At 37.7% G+C, this 13,391-nt stretch overlaps 1 protein-coding gene across 2 annotated transcripts; it reads right to left on the minus strand.

Annotated features, from left to right (window-relative positions):
- Positions 1-115: 115 nt before the first annotated feature.
- etnppl (ethanolamine-phosphate phospho-lyase) lies at positions 116-7,587 on the minus strand. Of its 2 annotated transcripts, XM_032583504.1 has the most exons (13): positions 7,445-7,587; positions 7,034-7,152; positions 6,630-6,789; positions 4,806-4,880; positions 4,577-4,670; positions 3,797-3,913; positions 3,259-3,341; positions 2,905-3,130; positions 2,582-2,736; positions 2,046-2,135; positions 1,044-1,174; positions 903-970; positions 116-807 (listed from the first exon to the last, which is right to left on the minus strand). In XM_032583504.1, exons 1-13 carry the CDS (start codon positions 7,501-7,503, stop codon positions 715-717), a joined length of 1,470 nt encoding a protein of 489 aa, XP_032439395.1. In that variant the 5' UTR covers positions 7,504-7,587; the 3' UTR covers positions 116-714. The 2 variants fall into 2 exon arrangements, with proteins under 2 accessions (XP_032439395.1, XP_032439394.1); XM_032583503.1 differs by lacking the exon at positions 2,046-2,135 and having other exon boundaries at positions 7,445-7,586.
- Between the last annotated feature and the right edge of the window lie 5,804 nt (positions 7,588-13,391).

Here is a 13,391-nt window from a genome sequence, read left to right on the forward strand (position 1 = left end):
TCTCTGAATTTCTGAGCTACACTTTAGATGTAGCTCCCTAAATTCTAATTTGCTGAATGTAAATTACAAACAGTTGTATTCTATTGACTAATTTGATTAGACCCAAAGGCATGTGGTTGGAGTAAGTTGCATTTATTGGCACACGCGTAAAAGGGCTGAATATGCACACCGCATTTCTGATTTCCATTTGCAAAAAAACTGATATCAGTACCACATCCAAGTAACACGCTGGGAGCTGAATTCAGACTGTGGAACATGGAAACATTGGTAAATAATTGAAGATTTGTCAAACAGTGTCCCTGTTTGGTAGAGATTCAGTACCACAAAGAAACAGAGCTGGTACACATTAAGAAAACAGAACACTAGGTTTAAAAATTTCCTTTTTAATTCAAATATCAAATTAAATACTATTTTATATGACGGAATATAACTCTGTTCACTGGTTCATACAAATATTTCATATATTCATAAAGAGGAATGAGGTGTTTTGTTGCCAAAGTACCACATAGTATTTTCACACACACAGATATGATTTATAGGATTAGACATTTAAAACATTAGATGACATGATAGTTTTGTAATAACCTTAAAGTATTCTTTTTATACCAACAAGATATTCTGATTCGAACACCTGAGAAAGTGTTGCAACTTAATTTGTGTAAAAATAATCTTGAGGCTTTTTTCTCCAATTCCTATAAATGCTTTTAGCCATCTTTATGTTTTCACCCGTTTCCTTTGTTTGGTTTGTTCTTGGACTCCTTCATTGCTGTAATTTAACCCACTGTGCCCATTTTCATCTGTTGACAGCTTGTGAAGAAATGAAGCACAAATCAAAGTAATTAAAGCCCGACTCATTGGGTAAAAAACTTGGCAGAGTTGGTAGGACTTCACACACAGCTTACCTTTCTCCTCTTTTCATTTTCCGTGTTTGCTGAATTGTTTGCCTTCAAGCCTAATGCTTCCTCCAGCTCTGGAATGAAGGAAGTAGCAACATAATACCTCTGAACACATTCACAGAGCATCTGCAGCTAGTAAACAAATACCTTTAAGAATGGGGTCGATCTTTTCCACCACCAGGTCAGCATCCTCCGTGGTGAAGCACAGTGGGGGCTTGAATTTCAGCACATTACGATGAGGTCCATCAGCGCTTAAAAGGACGTACTGCTCCTTTAATCTGGAAATATTCACTATTTAGCTCTCTGTGGTTATTTACACAGGCATACAGTATTTGATGGCATTATATCTTTAGCGTAATCATCTTCTTAGTTTTCTTCCTGGTTCAGCTGTCACTGAACTAAAATATGCTCCACATCTCACTGAGCACTGCTGCTCAGCTTGCTAAAAGAAGGACCCAGTACTTAACTATTACTTACAATTGCTTACAATTGTAAGCAAGAGAAAAGTAAAGAAGACCCAGACTGGTGTTGAAGCTAAAGGAGAACCATCTACCACTCTTCTATAGGTAATGCCATTTTAAAATGACAGTTGCTAAGCATGTGTGTTAAGCAGGTTCTACCTTAGTTAATTACTATGTCAGCTGGTTATGTTTGTTTTACTCAATAAAGACAGCTGTGGCTACAGTCCAGTAGCTTGCCATTATCAGTGTGTGAATGTGAATATATATGACTGATTTCATGCGAAGAGTCTTTAAGTGTATGTACAATAAAAATTTACATACTGTGCAGTAAGCATCTGGAATAATCACTATTGTTTAATTTTGTCAGTGGAATTAGCACTGTTTAATCTTCCCCCAATAATCTGTAAAAAAAAAATCATTGAATGCCAGCTTTATGCAGTGATCAATAGTGTTTTTATAGCCGTTAGTTGTGGCATTTTTGGATTTTACAATCTGAACATTCAGTTTATCTGCCTTAAAGACAAAGTTAAGTGGCAGCAATCAACAACTTCTGTCTATCCTGTTTTATCTTCTAAATACTTATCTCCTCACTTTCTGCAAATAAAATGTTCACACTTTTCATGTAGATTCTGTGTCATATGTCTGTTTTTGACCTCAGAAAAAACAAGACTGAAACCTTAAGTCTTACTTATAAATGACCTCCTGGGCTTCGGCTGTAGCTGGAGTGAGCTTCACTCTGTCCTTCACCAGCTCCACCCCAACAAACAGGCCTCGCCCCCTGCAGAGAGTGACGCTTTTGTTTAGCCTGAAAATTGCTAAAATTCTATTTTTACATACATTCTTGTATGATGTCTTACACACAATAGTGTGTAAATATAAAAAATAAAAACATAAAGTAATCGAGAACATGTTTGATTTTCTACTTAATTGTAATAAATCAACAATCCTTTGGAGCCTCTGATGTGTTATGAAGAAAAGTGGTACAAAGTATGTGTAGCTATGAGAAATGTCATGTAAGAGCTTTTTAGTCTCATGCTAATTTGAACAATCCTAATTAATTAGCAAAAATGTAAAAATATATATTTAAAAGGTGTTATAAAGAACTGGAATTCCCCAGTTCACTTAATTATTAATTATTATTTCAAGAAAAGAGAGAATTTACATGATATGTTTTCTTGTGAAGCCACTGATTATTTAGCGTTTTGGAGTCGGGCTTTGCCTCACCTAATGTCTCCAATCAGCGGATGCTTCTCCTTTTGTTTTTCCAGCACACTAGTGAGGTACTGGCCAACACGCAGTGCGTTTCCCTGCAGATCCTCTTTCTCAATCACATCCAGGACGGCCAGACCAATGGCGCAAGACACGGGGTTACCGCCAAACTAAAAGTATTAATACATACTGATGAAAATAGGTTTTACATGTTCATTTAAGTATCTTCAATGAGTTTTTTGCAACATAATTTAATGCTGTGAAACAGAGCCAAAAAATCTAATATCCAGTACATGAGTTGCTTTAATTTTCCCTTTATTCTTAAAATAAGCTCTTACTGTATTGAAGTACTCCATTCCAGATGACATAAAGGCCTCGGCCACTTCCCTGGTTGTGACCACACATGACATGGGGTGGCCGTTGCCAATAGGCTTCCCCATTGTGACAATATCCGGCACAAAGTCGTCTCCCTGAAGCTGGAAGGCCCAGAACTGAGAGCCAACTCTGCCAAAACCCACCTGAACCTCATCCGCGATAAAAACACCTCCTGCTTTGCGGACATGCCTGTAGAGGAGAAAAGTTTAGTCAGATTTGGTCGTACATTCAGCAAAGTAGGGGAGACTTGATATCAAAAACGGTCAGTGACACTATAGCCATCAGTGTAAACACAAACACTAATGCTGGATACATACTCAGCCACTTGCTGGAAGTAACCCACTGGGGGGATGACCTGCCCACCACAACTCTGCAGCGATTCGGCAATAAAAGCAGCAATCTGCCCAAGAGAAAAACATATCGGCTCCACATATCTGCAGCCAGGCTGATAAGCTGCAAATAGAACGGTTCCCGTCGTCTTTGACCCGTACGCCTCCCTGTATCAAGTCTGCTGATTTGGTTTTCACTTGACTGGGCTAAATAAGATTGTGGCTGTTGTGTAATGTTGGGACAGGCTTCAATATTACTCTAGGTCATCAGATATAATGTTAGCAAAGCTTTCATGCTGTTTTGTCAAAAAAAAAAAAAATACCGCCTGATATTTAACTAAATCACAGGAAAACAAAGAAAGCATCAACATTTCTTGTGTAGCAAAATATTAGTCCAGAGTCAAACAAACCAAAGCATATTGGTCATTTTGTGCAATGAGATCATTTACTTCAAACACTATACAACATATTAAGCACTCTATTAGTCTAAGCATTCAGAAACATTAAAAACATAAAAAGGACATACCTTATGTCCTTTTTTATGGACTTTCTCTATTATGTCTTTGACTTCATCTGCATACGCTGTAGCTGCATCAGAACGGTCTGCACTGTATTTGCCTCTGTACACATCTGGGCTTGGAGCCTGTATGGAAAGAATACAATATATAGGGCTCTTCTTACTTTTGTTTTCTGTGTTCTGTGTTAATCTGCAAACTAACATATTTATTTATATTTTATTCCTTGTTGTGGAAACACATATATGCTGCTGATGGCAACATGGGCTGGTAGCACTCACTGAATAGCAGGATCGCTTCTGTCTGGGAATGTGTACAGAATTTAAATTGTAACTTTGTTACAGAATGCTACATCATTGTTTCATTTTGAGGTTTAGAAGCTATGAAGATAGTTAGGTACTGTAATTTAGTTAAAATCATCCAAAGACCAAAGAAAGCTATCAAAAATATTTCAATTGTATGAAAAAATTCGTTATTTATCCCAAAAGAAAATGAAACGTTCTCGTAATCCATATCATAAGTATAACCCAGGCACCCAAAACCAGAAGAAATAAATTGTCCAAAAGAGCAATACTTCAACCAAATAAATGTTATCAAACCAAATTTAGTTTAGGGTAAAAAGAGTTTTGGATGCATTTTTTTTTTACTTTTCTCTGTCTTTTCCTTTCTTATCTCCACTCACGCGTATGCTGAGAACTCAGCAGCCTGTCAAAACGCAGCAGAGCAGAGCAAAGCTATGGGGTTTTAATAGCGTGCAGGCAGGTGGAAGGTGAGAGTAAAACCCCACTCACCACATGGACGAAGTGACTCTGCTCAGCATCTGACAGCTGGTGGAACTTATAAGGACTAATGTCAATGAGTGATGACACATGGCCGTGGTACGCACTGCAGACAGAGTAAACACAATCCAGCGGATCACTTAGAGCTCTTGTGTCAAACTGTAGTGCTATGAATCAAAGGTAAGAAGTCGTGGCTGCTCTGTCACAACACACATCATGACTGAGATATATTGGCTCTTACTTTTCCAGTGTTATGATATCTTTGTTCCCTGTGTACTGCCATGCAAGTCGGAGGGCCAGGTCGTTGGCTTCAGAGCTGATGGGGCAAAGGGTTACATTAAGTTACTCAGTCACCACAAAACACACAGGTGAAGCCTCATGGACGTCATTCGCAGCGTGTTATTTCATCTCCCAATGCAAGGGCAGCTGAGGCGAACGCCCATTCATTCATTCTGACTGAATAAATGCAAAAAGAAATAAATAAATGTTAATTGACTTTTAGAGCCTTGAAAAGGGGTTTTAAATTATTCATACCTCCAAAACTCCAGATTAAAAGTGCAGGTTATCTACCTGTATTAGTACATTTATAATACAGTACAAAACTGTTTGTTCCTCTTAAAATGTCGATTTTGTCAAATTATAACCAATTTATTTTACTGAGATTTTTTGTGATAAACCAATATGCAGTGGAAGAAAAATCACGCACGCTTTTCACATTTTATTTTACAAGTAAAGGTGTGAAATGCGTAGCATCCACTTGTATTCTATTGATTTTAACTGAGATGGTACAACTGCAAACCTCCTAAGACACGACCGTCCACCCAAACTGACAAAGAGAGCAAAAGTAGACAAAAGGTTCCTGAAAGTTAGGAGGAGCTGCAGAGATCCACAGCTCAGGTGGGAGAATCTTTCAACCGGACGACTAACAAAACAAGAAGTTCTGTTTGCAATTTTCTAGAAGCCACACAGCAAACATGAAAGATTGTGCTCTGGTCAGATGAGGCCAAAATTGTAACTTTTTTGACTGACATGCCAATCGCTTTGTGTGGTGGAAAAATGTTCTCAGAAACACATCTCCACGTTGAAACACATCACACCTTTCAGAACCTGCTCTTCCACTTCATATTTATGCTCCATCACACAGAATCTTAATAAAAGCAGTGAAGATACTGTAGATTAGATTAGTGACGACAGATGGATAGATATAAACTTTATTAATCCCTGTGGGATTTTCTCTCAGAAAAATTGTAATTTGTGGTTGCAGCATGAAAACAGGAGCTTTTTTTTCTTAAGTTCTTTGGTAGATAAATACTTTTGCATCTACTACCAGCTGTTAGAACAAAGTCTGTCAGCTCACACTACAAGCTCAGTTTTTTCCTCTAAAGGCCTCTAGGAGAAATTTTTCATGTCAAGTTTATAACTTAATATTGCTGATATGTCTTCAGTGTAGTGTGGAGGGTTTATATATCATTATCAAAAACATAATTACCTCCATATAGATTATTCAGACGGTTAGTGCTGCAGTACTGTAGTAAAGTGGTGTAAATAAATAACCATGGTGACCTGGATCAGTTTGATAAATCAGACCTTTAGGAAGCAACTAATGCTGAGTGTGCATCTTATCCTTGCTTTGATCACGTCTGCAATATAGTCAAACCAAGAGACCTTTGCACCATAAAATGTTTATTAACTAAAAGTTTTCAAATGTATGTAACTTATACATCGGTGGAGAAAATTTAATTTTTTTATACATAAGTATAAAAAACATATGTATAAAGGTTTTTATGTATAAAAACTTTTATACATAAAGATTTTTATGTATCAAAACAAAACTTTTTATACATAAAAAACTTTTGTTTTTTTTCATAACAACTAAAGTTCATAACTTTTGTTATGATAAAAGTTGTTTTCATAACTTTTGCTTTCATAACTTTTGTTATGAAAGCAAAAGTTTTCATAACTTTAAGTGAGGGTTTCTTGAACCTTCAGAACAGGTCTGACTGTTGGTAACGCCTTTGCAAAGTCTTTGTTTCAGGTTTGGAAAATATGTCTGGCTATATTTTACCCTGAGTTGACAAAGTAGCACACAGACAGCTTGTCTGGCAGAGTCGCTTGCAGCCTCTGGGCATACAGTACCAGGTTGTCATGCAAGAACCGGGTGTTGGTGTTAAGTAATCCCATCTGCTCGGCTCCTGCCTTCACCACGTCCGGGTGACAGTGGCCCACTGGAGAAAAACAGGAGGTCTAAATCAAACTTAGATAGACAATCGTGAAAATTAAACCAGATAATTGTGGGGGGAAAAAAAGAACAGAAATTACAAATAGGTTGTTTGGTTTTTTTTGTTGTATTACATGTTGTAGTAATTTCCTGTAGTGGTACAATTGCCTAAAGATCCTTTCAGAATCTCAAGAACTAGACTTTTTTTTTTTGTTTACATTTAAAAGTGTGTTTTATATTTTTATGCTTACCGTGAGCCACGTTGTTGATGCAGTCTAAGTAGCGCTGTCCTTTTTCGTCATACATATACTGACCTTTGGCTTTTACGATCTTGATGGGATCATGGCTGAAGAAGATCTTACAAGATGGTCTGCAGAGGAACAATCAATTGTTGCAACAATACAGGTGAATCCCCTCTGATTCAGCACTTTAACATAAAACATATGCTAGCAAAAATGTAACCACATAGTAGTAATGCCCTACACAAATAATTTAAAATGAATTTTATAAGCAAATAACTTTAGAATGGTTGTATTAATTCTTGGCAGATATAATAATGATAATAAGGTGATAGATAAATATTATTTTTTTCTGTAATGTTCTACATAATCAGACTGTCGTTTCTATACGTTCTCTAACATCTGCAGTCATGTATGACTTACCCAATGTGCTTCTTTCTCAAGTCTATCGTCTTCTTTTTCTCCAGTCCGTCAAGCGACATCTTTATGTCATGCAACAGAAAAACTGGTCGAGCACCATGTGTTCCAGCCAGCACACAGCTGAGTGAAGCTGAGCTGGGTGAAGCTGACACCCCACCCACGTCAAAAAAATTCAGCAAATAGTCTGAGTGGTTAGTGCTCCGGTAGTGCAGGGTTGTGCCGTTAAAATGTTCGTTTGTGCAGCTTTGGTTTCTGAGATATTAAAAATTATTTTTTAGGTAATCCAGAGTTCACCATCCCCCCACGTTGCTCCAAAACAAACCAAACTGGGCTACTTCGTTAGTGCAGGTTTGTGCAGTTAAAATTGTCGTTTGTGCAGCTTTCGTTTTCGAGATATTAAAAGTTATAATTTTGGCCGATGACGTCACACCCCCCCCCCCCCCCCCCCCATGTTGCGCCAAAACAAACCAAACTGGGCTACTTCGTTAGTGCTCCGTTAGTGCAGGTTTGTGCCGTTAAAACGGTCGTTTGTGCAGCTTTCGTTTCTGAAATATTAAAAGTTATTTTTTAGGTCATCAGAGTTCACCATTCCCCCATGTTGCTCCAAACATCAAAATATTTGCTTTATGTTGCCGCCACTATATGTAGCCTGGGCCACAATGTTACCCAAGGATTATATTATACAAATGATCATTTCAGATAACGATATTATTCAATCAATCAATCAATCTTTATTTCAGACACAAAAGAGGTCCATAGTAAAACAAAAAGAAAAGAAAAAAACAAAAAACAAAAAGGAATATGACAGTCACTGAGCCACAAATAAATGATGACGCCAATGTTTCCACAATCTTGAGAAAAATCTCGCTGTACTAAAAACAGGGTTTACTAAAATTGCTATTATATTATTGTATGACACGGGTAATCTACACATACATTTATACATGAGATTCCTGAGCGCAGCTGCACATGTGGGAACAGCGTTATGTGCAAACATGTGGCTGGCACTGCTCCATCTAGGCACTTTGAGTAGGAGCCTCAGGCCATCATTGTATGCCACATAAAGTTTGTGCAGGCTACTTTTTTTATATCTTCGCCATAGATGGGCTGTGTAAAATGAAGTACAAAAAACTTTAAAAAGAGCTACCTTCACAGAGGATGAACACATACCAAACTTTCTGATCAAAATATTAGCCTGTGCATACATCATGCAATACTGCCTACGAATGTCACGATCATCAGATAGGTCATCAGTTATGTAATGTCCCAGATATTTAATTTCATTGTATATATTGAGGACAATGCCAGATAAAGAGAAGTCAGGGGTTATCAGATGCTTATCTGCTCTACTTCTAACAATCATGACATTGCTTTTCTTAGCGTTATATTTAACATCAAAATCACATCCATATTGGGAGCAGACCCTTAGTAATTGTTGAAGGCCAGCACTATATGGGCATAAGATTACCAGATCATCCGCATACATTATGTGATTGATTGTGCGGTCACCAACTACACAGCCTGTTTTACAACAATTCAGGCGCTTTGATAGTTCATCCATATAGATGTTAAAAAGGTAAGGGGACAATATACTTCCCTGCCTTACTCCGTTACCAACATTAAACGAGTCAGACAATGAGTTACCCCATTTGACATACATTAGTTGATGACCATACCAATAGACCATTATTCTAATTAGATATTTGGGTACACCTCTGCTTTCTAACTTGCAGAACAATTTTTGATGATTCACGCGATCAAATGCTTTAGAAGCATCAATAAAACACATAAATACTGTGGTGTTGCACAAATTATACAAATCTAAAATCTCCTGTAGCACAAAAATACACATGTCTGTACCATGTTTGGGTTTAAAACCGAATTGATTATCAGAGGTCAAAAGAAACTCTTCCAGCCTATTTAGAAGGACTCTTTCAAAAACTTTCGACAAACTACTAGCTAAAGCTATGGGTCGGTAATTCTCCAAGGAGCTAATCTTACCCGCTTTGTCTTTAATAATGGGTACCAAAATGACAGATAACATTGATTTAGGTAACAGACCATCAATGTCAATGTCAATGTCAAATTTATTTATATAGCACCTTACAGCAGACAAGACTGCACCAAAGTGCTGCACAAAAACAACAACACAAAAACAACAACACAATGACAAAACAGAACACACATCATTTAAATGCCAAAGAGTAAAAATGAGTTTTAAGAAGCGATTTAAAATGGTCCAGGCTGTGGGCAGATCTAATCTGGAAAGGTAAGTTATTCCATAAAACAGGAGCAGCAACAGAAAAAGCTCGATCTCCTTTCCTCTTAAGTCGAGTTCGAGGAACTGTAAGTAATAACTGATTATTTGATCGTAGCGTTCTGGACACAGACTGGAAATTTAAAAGGTCCCGAAGATAAGGGGGGGCTAACCCATTTAAAACTTTAAAAGTTAACAAAAGAATCTTAAAATCTATTCGATAAAAAACAGGCAGCCAGTGTAAAGATGCCAGAGTTGGCCTTATGTGGTCATGCTTCCTGGTTCCTGTGAGAAGCCGTGCTGCTGCGTTATGGATCATTTGAAGTCGCTGAATCTGTGATTTTTCCATCCCTCTATATAAAGAGTTGCAGTAATCCAGTCGAGTTGTTATGAAGGCATGGATAAGTCTTTCAAAGTCCTTAAAACCGAAATAAGATTTAACTTTTGCTAAAAGCCGAAGGTGGTAAAAACTCGATTTAACGACAGAACTAACTTGTTTATGTAGCTTTAGAGAGCTGTCAAAAGTGAAACCAAGATTCCTAGCAGAGGTCTGATAAGAGCGAGCTAAAGAACCAAGAATCTGATCTGGATTTGTAGTCTGAAGTTTCTGACCAAATAATAGAACTTGAGTTTTGCTTTCATTGAGGTGAAGAAAGTTTTTTTCCATCCATAATTTAACTTCAGCTAAACAGTTTAGCAACAGCTGAAGAGAATCAGTTGTACCATTTTGCAATTTAAGGGGCAAATAAATCTGGAAATCATCTGCAATGACCATGTACTAGACAGCCAGTGAAGCACATAGAGAGTAATGCACAGAGTTTTTTACTTGCATTTTTCAAATGCTCAGTGGATATGTTATCCATCCCACAGGCCTTATTGTCTTTCAGTGTCATAACTATATGATATATTTCTTGTGGGGATAGAATCACATTCTCATTACTGTGAATGCTTCCTATGTCAGAAATGTCACTTTTGACACAATTAAACAGCGCACTGTAGTGCTCTTTCCATAACTGAGTGATTTCTTTTACACCAGTAACACCATCAATAGTAGATGGAAGTGACGTTTTACAGTTATTTACTTTCTTTATTTCTTTCCAAAAGTCCTTAACATTATTATTTCCTAACTTTCTAGCAAGAGAGTCAGACCTCATAGTATTTTCACGTCTCCTTACGAATCTTAAAAAATGTTTAAAATTAGCATTTGCTTGTTTTTTGTATTCAAACAAGGGGCCGTGTCTCTGTTTACCTGCATCGACCCATGCTTTAAGAGCCCTTCTGGCCTCTGCATGATGTTCTTTTACATAGTCGTTCCAACCCGGCTTGGTGCTATGCAAGATGGTTTTATGCAGTGGCTTGCTTGAGATAAGGAGGGATTTCACAACATTCTCATACAGAGTACATAACTCAATACCATGTTGAGGGTCTTTACAATTCATATCACGGCATGAGATTGCTCCCTTTGGTAAGTGTGTATTGCTGAACATGTCATTAGTTTGATAGCAATAATCTGATAGATCTATTTCAGTCAAGTTATCCCATGCTATTTTTCCTGTACTTATATTATAGTCTACAGGCAAAACAGAAGGTATGCAATTCATGTTTACACATAAGGAGAATGGTATATGGTCAGTGGTGGCAAGGTCATAGTTGACACGAATTCCCAGAATGGAATCATGAGCATCAGCTGTACAGATACAATGATCTAACCAGGAAGTTGTATGCCATGATTCACTAATATAGGTGTAACTGTTGTTAGGCAAAAGTGCCTTACTAGAAAGAATTAAGGCATTACTGTGACAGAATTGCATTAAATGCGTAGCAAATGTGGAATGTTTATCTGTAACATCTGCATTTAAATCCCCCACAATAAAAAAACAAGTGGATAGATTATCTTGCATAAAAGACATAATAAAAGACAGTCTATTAAGAAATTTGTCTTCGTTTTGAGGACATTCATAAGGTGTGTATATGTTTAAAACAATAAAATGTTTGTCTCCACAAGTAAATTTCAGCCCTATGGCCCAATCCACACCCAGTCTAATCACATCAACCAGTTGATCATATTTTTTGTGCCATAATATTGCAACACCACCGGCTATCCTTCCCCGAATTATTCTGGTGCTAAGGTCGGTAGTGGATTCACCAGCGCCGTAAAAAGTCTTTGTGTATGCAATTCAGCTTCTCCAGATCCTGTTTAGCTAAGAATGTCTCCTGCACACACAGTATATCACAAGTCTCCAGTAATTTGTCCACCACAAGGCGACGCGCTCTGTCTGTTTCACTGTGTCCAACACGCAGACCTCGCGCATTATATGACACAATATTAATATCAGTCATTTATTTATCAGGATCTGCGTGGCCGTTGCTCATTTGCGGTGCTACAGATGCAGATACGTTGTCTTGCTGCAGTATACCAGTCTCTGACATATGAGCCAAACGGATGCTGTTATTTTTTGGTCTGCGCAAAAAATAATCCTTTTATGATTTAATTATTTAATCATCTTAGAGCTATAAGATGTTTTTTCTAAAAATAAAGAAACACATCTTATTTCTAAAAACTATCACTATGTCCTGACAGCATAACATGAGACACTCTGTGAAAACATCCAGCTCCACTGCTCTATGGTCCTACTACGATCTGCAGAAATACACTGTTCTGTCAGAAACAACCAATCAGAGCCATGAGGAAGGTTATAGCGCTAACAATCACTCTGTGTATACGCTGCACAAATCCTCCTACTTTCTCTCTGCTTTGTTACAGCTGGTTCACCACAGAGATGCTTGATATGAAAGCTCAGCTAGTTAGCATGACTATCGATGACGGTGGATAAACTGTTTCTGTAACAATAAGGATCGCACCAACCCACTACAGATCGGTGCTGCCTGTGGTGCTACTGTCACGACTTCCCACAGACAGACACCTGATGGATTCCAGTTTCACCAGTGGACTATAGGAACTGCATCCCCAGCATTCATAGCTTAATGTGGTTTAAGTGTCTGAATAACTTGATTCCTATCAAGCCATAAAACATGCAGAAGACAAATGCTCTTGACTTTAATTAACAATTAATCAAAGTTTATGTTTGGCCTCATTTTTTTCACCCATTTGGTGGAAAAATGTCACCACTAAAATTTTACATATTCCACCAAAAATGGGTAAAAATCTTTGGGGGGCAAAATACCTTTGGATGTAGTTTTACTCTATCATGCTATTTACTTTTATTTGAGTAAAATGTCTTGCTACTCCACCCTTTGAGTAACTTCACTAAATGAAAAATATGACTCTGTTAGTGGCAGAATCGCGCTTCTGCATCGGAGGCTGAGGCGCGATTCTGCCTTTGTTAAAGGGCTTTAACAGAGTTAGACTCTAACAGAGATTCTGTTAGAGTTTCTGTTGGAGGCGGACGCGCGTCTGCCTCTAACAGAAGCGTGTCTGCGTGTTAAAAGAAGACACGCAGACATTAGTAATTTGTAGAATTCACTCACTCATATTTTCTCTAAACACGCAAACACTGGGTTTACGTGTGGATTTTTATTTTATTTATTTTATTTTCACCAGAGCAGGAGAAGAGGCAGGAAACATTTGCTTTTCCAGTAAATGGGAAAATAAGCTATAAAAAACAACCTTCAAGTTTTGGAAATTGAATTTCTTTTCCTGTGTACGAAACATCACCTCAGTGCAGTAATGGC

Source organism: Xiphophorus hellerii, chromosome 14, assembly GCF_003331165.1.
Source record: "Xiphophorus hellerii strain 12219 chromosome 14, Xiphophorus_hellerii-4.1, whole genome shotgun sequence".
Classification (NCBI taxonomy): domain Eukaryota; kingdom Metazoa; phylum Chordata; class Actinopteri; order Cyprinodontiformes; family Poeciliidae; genus Xiphophorus; species Xiphophorus hellerii.